Genomic DNA, 8,149 nt, shown 5'->3' on the forward strand with positions numbered 1-8,149 from the left:
CTGGCGAAGGTTCATTAGGCAGACCGCATTCGTCAGATAGCAGCGGTCCTGCTCAGCCACCTGCCCATGGGATACCTGTGGACCTACCGATATTCAACTGTGCTGCGAGAGTATTCTGTGTTCGACCAGCCGCTGTACTGGACTGCACACGGGTCGAGTTCGTTCTGACCGTGGAAACCGAAGGCAGTGCTACGAGAAAATCATAAAAACACTAATCTACAGTTTGGACAGTCAGACGAAAAATTAAGCTTTGTTGGGTTGCTTTGTTGTCTCAACCAACCGCCGCAGCGCGAGTAGCTTAGCGTTATAGTTGGCACATCTGTATTTCCCTTGGAGCCAAAAGCCAGCCTTTTTGCTCATGCACTAGTGGTTTGGCCTTGAAGGAAATCGTGCGGCTGCCAAAATGACGTGGCCAGTGCCTAACATTTGCGGACGTGTCGGCCTGCAGAACAGGCCTATATGGCCTCAAATGCTTGCGCGCCATCCAGTTTTGCTTTCACACGCCAGGAAACAACTCCAGAAAGCAAATGAAGAAACAGTCTATGGAAAATGGCCCCCAAAAAGCTGGTAGGCACAAGGAACCTCACTGTCCGAGCTACTATTCTCGGCGTAGAGGTACCCTTAAGCATCAAGAGCCTCCAGTCCTCAACCTAAGGGTGGTGGACATTTAGGCTATGGGATGTACTCATTTCATCATTTGAGAGTCCACCGGAAGGCGACTCTTCGATGACACGAGACCTACGACTATGCTTTTCCATCTTCATAAGACGCTGAAACTGCCAGGCCTGGGGAGCGGGGCAGAGCAATTTCCTTCATAGCTGCAGAAGTTGCAGTGTCTAGTAAAGATTGTCCGGCGGTGTTCTTTGGAGGTTCAAAAACTACAGAAGCAACTTCGCCACTGAGAGAATCACGTACGACGCTCCGAGTGCTCAACTTCAGGCCTTCTTCTCCTACCATAATGGAGTCAAGACTTCCCTTAGGCATCAGCAGCTTGGAGCGACTGCCCCCTCCCGACGGTGTTGACCTTTCAGAGACCTTATCCAATGATGAACTGTTTTTGCGCAGCTCCAACAGCCCTGAGGGAGCGGTGGACTGGGCTATGGTAGCGGACGACGTTGCCCGTGCAAGTGTTGGAGTCGGCAGAGTTACCTGCCGCGACGAGGTGCTGCTGTTGCTTGGCTCGCTTTCCCACCTTTCGGTTGCAGTGGGGACATCAGGAAGACCCCCCGTCAATACGGCAGAAAGAGAACTTGAAGAGGAAGCTCGCAACGGATGCCCTACCTGTCCAGTTGAACTCCCCGTTGGCTGATCCGCAGTAGGCAACTTCTCAAAGCTCGACCCTGACCCGCCAAGACTGGGGAGGGGCTTCGGTAAGCTAATGGAGCTAAGCTGCGGAGAAGTGGGGGTCGCACTGCTGGCACTCCCGAAGGAGTTCTCTTTCTTTATCTGCATGGGCTGCTCAGACACTGGTCCCGGGGACACGCAATTTGTGCCTTCAGAATGCATTGGAGAGTGCACTGGAGGAAACTGTTCGCGCCGAACCTCTCCGGTGACCTGCCGGCGGGAGCTTGAAGGAAGAGTAAGGATGGTAAGAGGCAAATGGCGCTCCATCCGTTCCTCCGGTGACCGTTCTGGCAGAGAATGCGCACTTTGGGGGCGTTGGGACTCTTGTCCTGAAGAACAAACCCACCGCATCAGCATTCGAAGAGGTTTGCCCGGAGCAACCGCTGCGACGATCTGCAGCCGCAACGAAAACAGCGACCAGCGCTGTTTTTGGACACTAGGGGACGTACAGTGCTACTGCAGGCCCGAGCCTTGTCTCTTGCGTAGGGCTACGTTCTTAATTAAGACGCAAGTACCGTCGATACTGACATATAACCAGTAAAGGTCAGCGTTCGAATAAGATCTACATTCATGGGTGCAATCCATCGCAGCTCTGAAATGATTCACGAGCAGGCTGTGCACACATACGCGAGGTGGTGATTTTTTTACCTTCATTACCATCGTGAGATTCAATAGAAGTTTTCCCCTGGGGATACGAAGGGTTAGCAATGATTTCTTCCATTCTTCGTAAGTCGCGAAGGTATAGATGCGTGTCTCTCGCCGCTGGGTCTGCTCCGTACTCAGCCTCAACCCTTGCAATGGCGTAGCAGAGGAGGAGGTACTTGCCTTGCGCGGGTGTCATGCCCTCCGGAATGAGCGGCCTGTCTACCTCTCTCTGATAGCTGTCCGGCCTGAAATATCTGAAAAACTGCTTCTCGACAAACCCGGGCCCCTCTCCACTGACAATAAGCCCTATGGCGCACCTAATAAGGGCTAATGCCTCCACAGCTGACGCTCCTGTACACAAGGAAGCCACAAAAACACCTCCCCGGGAACAGTGGTGTACTCGTGTGCAAATACGTGCATCGAAGGCACTTAGCTGAACCTCAGGAACATACTGAAAAAGGCAGCTGCTACTCACGGGTCGGATCCTCTTTCCATTGGGAGTTGTCCTTGTCCGTCAGTACGTGAGTTTCGCTCAGAACAAGTGGCCGCACATGCAAGTTGCCTTCCAATTCTCGAAAAGGTAAGCCAGTGCAGCCGGCTCTGTGGGTCTGGTTAGCATTGGAGGTCATCCCCCCGAGGTGAGGCCCGGCAAGCTGGGTCCTAGGGATACCAGCAGCAGACTGTGGAGACCGCGTTCGAGCGTTAGACGAAGAAAGGACAGGGGCAACCACTGCAGGTTTCCCCGTGGATTCGAGAGTGTTGTAAGGCCTTTCAAGGCTGGATGCCTCCGTCGCAGAAGTCTTGCGGAGTTGGTCAGCTTGCAAAAATACAGAGGAAGTTCCTGTAGAGGGTCTGCAGGTCATGCCTTCCTTGTCGCCCGATACCACAACCGAACCGCTGCTTTGGGAGCAGAAGTTCCCACGTTTCCCAGACGGAACAGCAATTGCGGTGTCTTCCATTCTAGTGCTGCGTCTCTCAACCTCCCTCTCACACTGCCTTTGTGGGCTAGGCTCCACCTGGAGAGGTGTTTCAGGATAGGTTTCCCTGTTAATTGCTGCATCGCGCACGGGCGCAACTTTGGGAGTAGGAGGCCCAGCAATGCGTCTCTGCTGTCTCGTCCCACACTGCACTGTTTGGAAGGGGAAGCTAGTGCAGCACTTTGGCGGGCTCCACATGTTCATCCCCTCTTCCTGTGTGTGTTGAAGGGAGAGAGGAGACGCTGGGCGCAAATCAACACCGCTGGAACGGCCTATGTAAAAGGGTGATGCGTAGACTCGCGGAACTGGGGGCCAATAGTTTGCTTCGACTCCAGAGTACGGGAATTCCTGAACGAAAGCACAATGAGATCAGCCACTAGAGGCGTACTTCTGTTTCTGTGCTCTCACCGCATCAATGCCCCTACATGCACCACGGATTTATGTTGTCTCACCACTTCCCCGTAAATAACCCCTCGTTCTGCTGCGTCTCTGTCTTCCAGCGTTTTGCGCCTGTGTAAAAGGTCAATCGCAGTTGCAATGCGTTGCGCAAGCAACTGGAATCTGGGGTTTGAGTCTTGAATTGAATTAAGCGCCTTGCAAACCGTCTCTGCACACTCTAAGCTTCCTGCTGTAATTCGCTGGCGGGTCCCTAACGCCTCCTCAAAGTGGCGTAGAAGAGCATGCGCGATGCCGATATACCCTCGAAGCACCGCTTCGTCTGTCGAGTAGCTCGCAGCTGCACAGCCCACGCCACACGGGAAGCATCACCAAAAGCTACTTCTTNGGGCGTGTAGAAACCTGCATCCTTCTCCGTCAAGCTATGGACGGATAGTCTTCTAGGCCCCGGAGAAAACTGCCAATCTTATGCTGCTAATCTGTTTCCGTTCGGCCCCTCAAACCGCAATGCTAGGATGCGCTACAATATGCTCTCTTCATACACCAAGATACTAATTAGCACTCCACCCTCCCCGTAGGGAATAAAGACCTGTACTATATTCAGCCCTCCAATAGTTGCGGGAGTGCAGGTAAGAGGGTAAGCTATGCAGTCCAAGAAAATGCTACACACTGTCCTGTCCTTACGCGCGGATGGCTCCTTCCCATCTAAAGAGGAACATGTTTTGTCCCAGTCCACCACAACCTTCGGGGAGAGCGGCGGCTCTGGCGACACAAAATTAGCAGCATCATCTTCGTCTCCCCTCTCGTCGTCAAGTGCAGCACTGTAGCGACTGTCTGCTTCACTGACAGGGCGAGACGGCATTCTGGAGGCCTCCTACTCCAAAACGAACAACACACAAAGACATCTAGCCAATCCATTCGTCAGCATCAACACATCCGGAAGGTTGGCTGAGATACCGTGCGTGCAGACGGTAGCCGGCACGATGTATGGCACAGGGAGAAAAAGGTCAAGGGCACGACAATAGGGAAAAGGAAACATAGTGCAACAACAGGCGAACCCTCTTGCGTTCTTCTACGGTCGCAGGCGGCTGGGAATCTTCCCGTGGAGTGCCTCCTATCATGCCCGCCAACCCGAAGGCTTTGGTCTGCCTAAGCGGAGCTGGATCTCTCCAAGGGACCGCTCTCTGCTGATGCCTGGCTGGCCCCCAGAGCCCATCGTGCCTGGAATCGCCCGGCAGAGGCGGCGCGGGGTCTCGGCGACGCCTCACGTCATCGTAGTACTTGGAGCCTGCAAACAAAGAAAGGAAGCTCCCCACACACGGCTTTTGATCGAGTTGCGTGCCTTTTGCTCTTAGTAAGAAAGACCGTGCTGCACTATGTGGATGCACAAGCTCTACCGACGCCAGCAGCAGCGCTTGGTCCAAATGAATGCACACACATATGCATATANAGGGGAGTCGTAACCACGATGTATCGTTGCCCCCCAAACCAGCGGGCGGGCGACACTGAATAAAAATGGATGGCCAGCTAGAATGCATGAGTGCAGATGGAAAAATACGGGCAATTACAGGAAACAACGTGAAGCAGCCCAAGGGGTCAGACGGAGCGGAAGGGAAAGGGAATAACGAACTCACATCGCTGGTCTTCCGCCTTTGGCTCGACAAAAGCCTTGGGAGCTGCGTACACGGCAATACATGTAGAGCTCTCGCTTTTTTAAATTCATTTAACTTCGGTCATATTCAATAGCGTTCAAGTGGTTTGCATGTAAGCTCTGCATATGCTGCGGCGTCAACTTACGCGTGCAACGGATGATGGTGGTCCCCCTTTGCAACGACAAGGCCAATGGGGTTCGAAGACGTTCCGATGAGCCTGCAGTACCGCTGGGCATTGTTTTCGCTTACCCCAAGTGGGCTGGTGAGGTGGGAGGGACCACTGGAATTGATACTGTCGGGGGAACAACCAAGATCTCTTCAGCGTGCAGTATACGCCATTCAGCTACCTTATTCCCTTCAACCCCGAGTTTATGCACAGAACGGTGGGAGCACAACGTAAGCTTGGGAGTTTCGGTGGGTGCTCATGACCTCGGTATGATGGCCTGCGGCCTCCTTCCTCGTGATCTGCAGCCTCCCGTCAACCGCCAGTATGTACAAAATTCATCAAAAAACGAAGCTCTATTGTTCGATATACTTTTAATTTCTAGTTGGTGACTGCAGATGCGAAGGCGCAGGGAAGGCCCGCCCACCCGCCCTTGATGGACCAGAAGAAGCCAGCGACGGCTTGAAGGCGGAAGCCCAAATACAACGAGCGTGCATATAAAATACGCACCACACCACAAGTACATAGGTTTACAATCGATCATTTGCATACCACTGTCCCTTTTCAGAATGAAAGGAAACTACCATCCTTGTATATCCTTACGCCCTCTGAGCTGGTCTAGTGAGAATCCGAGATGTCTGACGGCGCGCACTTCGGGCCACTCCAGGAGTGNCGCCCTCTGAGCTGGTCTAGTGAGAATCCGAGATGTCTGACGGCGCGCACTTCGGGCCACTCCAGGAGTGGGTCGCCTGGAAAGGATGCCAAGAACAACCAAAAATGACACACGACGAAGGACACTTCTTATTTTGTTTTTCAAACGGAGAAATCTTGCATACTTGTATTAATTTGCTGTCTTCTTCCTCCTCGCGTGCTGCAGCAGATCGATGTCCGAGACCACTAGGCTGGCCAGCAACACCGACGCATGAAGACGACCGTAAAGCGGGGCTCCGTTTTCGGCGATCTGCGTGAGCGCTTATTTTTAATGCGCGAGGGACAGCCTTGGAAAAATCACTCGCTCCCCTTATTTTTCAATGGCAACGCACACCTGGAAGACAACAGCTGGAAGGGAGAACAACATCCGTGGGAAAAACGGGAAATTGTTGATATGGAAAGTAATCGTGACCTTGACTTTGTTGGTGAGCTCCTTCCAACAATTTCCACTGCAGAAAGCAATCTACAGAAAATGCGTATGCTGACTGCACACCCAGTCGCAGAAGACTTGCGTTGCTTCTACGTTGCACCGAGAGCTAAGAGTGAGGTTTGATCACTGCCGCCTCCCCACCAGTTACTGCCTTATTCAGTCACAGCTCAAGTAACAAGCATGAGGCGACTGTGAACTNGCCGCCTCCCCACCAGTTACTGCCTTATTCAGTCACAGCTCAAGTAACAAGCATGAGGCGACTGTGAACTAAAAGTGGGTGCACAATGCTTCCTTGATGGCTAGCCGGCAGGAGAACCAGCTGGCCGAAATGTGGTTGTCTGATGATTAGCTGCAAAACAGGGAAATACACACGAGTGTTCATTTTACGGGCTACGGGCAGGTTGGTATAATGCATTCAACGGATTTATTTTACCTTTTGGATGCTGCGTATGCTAACGCATGTAGTCACTCTAAGACCCATGCCCTCAACGAGCAACGGAGATAATCCATCCACAGATCCACATTCAGCTTCATTGTAGTCTGTCTAATGATAAGCACCAACTGCTACCGGGGCAGGATGCTGCTGTAATCGTTTCTCCCTTAGAACGCAAATGCAACGGCCAATCAAGTCCCGTGTTTTTCGTGTGATGCCATCGGTACGTCTACGTCCACTAGGCTGCTCACACCTTATAAAACAGTCTGGTCAAAGTGGGCTTGCCTGAAATAACTCTACAGTAGTTCAAGGTGGTACCGTGGGATCCAGTTGGTCCTCCAAGACCCTGCGTCAGGTAGTTGAAGAGATAGGTCGCGGAAGCTAAAAAGCAAACTAGATCAGTCCGCTGGTGAAGTACTTGTAAAACGGGAACTGTCGTAAATGCTCTCGAAAATGGCGGAGCCTCACCTCGCTCATACGCAGTTTCCAGATTCCCCTCATTGGATAGTGGTTCCAATGAACTTATATTCGTTGTGTGTGATGTGTGGAGGTAGAGTCAAAATACTTATCATATAACCACTCATCCGGTCCCCTGGCTCCCTGGGTACAGCGGCCGAAGGGTGAGGGGGGTGGCGCAGAGAGTTGGTGGCGTGTTAGGCACCATAGCGCACCTCGCTACAACTAGCGTTGCAAGGCAAGCCTGGATGCAAGCACAACCAAGCCCTTTCTGCTTCATGTTCTAACACTGTTGAGAATTGTTAAGCAGTTACTTGGGGCTTACTATGTAGCGCGCACACAAGCTCCAGGAGTACATGTTCGAACTTCAGACAGAGCATGCTGCATGCTGCAACTACGGCCGCAGGAGAGCACCTCATGCGAGCAAAAACAAGCCCAATTTGCCGCATGCGCGGACACTGCAGGCAAGTGTTATACACTCAGTTAGCCCTCAATAGCAAACCCCCGAGTACGCTCAAATAGCGCCGTGAGCGCCAGTGGGCTATTGGGCACCAGAACACCCAGCAGTTGCTTTCTGAAATGAAAGCACAGTAATGCCGTTGTGTGTATAGAAGAGGAGAGGAGCTTCGCAGGGGCAATCAAGCGGCTGACGTGCCGGGCGATCGCAACAATGCAGCCGTGGCAGGGCGCTCATGGGACACATAGCCTTCCGTCAACTGATGCTACAGCAGCTTCGAATTCCTTTTGCATTCCTTATGATGCTTTTAAACATATTTGATTCAGGAGTAGAACATTGTGTTTATTTGGTGTTGCTGTGCGACCGAAACTGCTCTTCCGCTTGGGGGTTGGGGGCCCTTCTGGGCGCTGGCCCGACACCGCGACCCTTCTTTGCAGGAGTGTGCAGCTGCGTTACAGCACAGAGACAGCCGAACTCTTGCACGT

The 8,149-nt window shown here is 52.6% G+C and overlaps 1 protein-coding gene across 1 annotated transcript; it reads right to left on the reverse strand.

Moving 5' to 3' along the window:
- Positions 1-744: 744 nt before the first annotated feature.
- Positions 745-5,250, reverse strand: EMH_0049030 (uncharacterized protein; the record flags this gene model as incomplete). Its single annotated transcript, XM_038022415.1, has 8 exons — positions 745-1,673; positions 1,993-2,340; positions 2,465-3,314; positions 3,419-3,702; positions 4,047-4,236; positions 4,421-4,650; positions 4,997-5,038; positions 5,160-5,250. The coding sequence occupies 8 exons, from the start codon at positions 5,248-5,250 to the stop codon at positions 745-747; spliced, it is 2,964 nt and encodes a 987-aa protein (XP_037878269.1).
- Positions 5,251-8,149: the final 2,899 nt, after the last annotated feature.

Source organism: Eimeria mitis, genomic scaffold, assembly GCF_000499745.2.
Source record: "Eimeria mitis Houghton genomic scaffold, Emh_scaff2126, whole genome shotgun sequence".
Lineage (NCBI taxonomy): Eukaryota > Apicomplexa > Conoidasida > Eucoccidiorida > Eimeriidae > Eimeria > Eimeria mitis.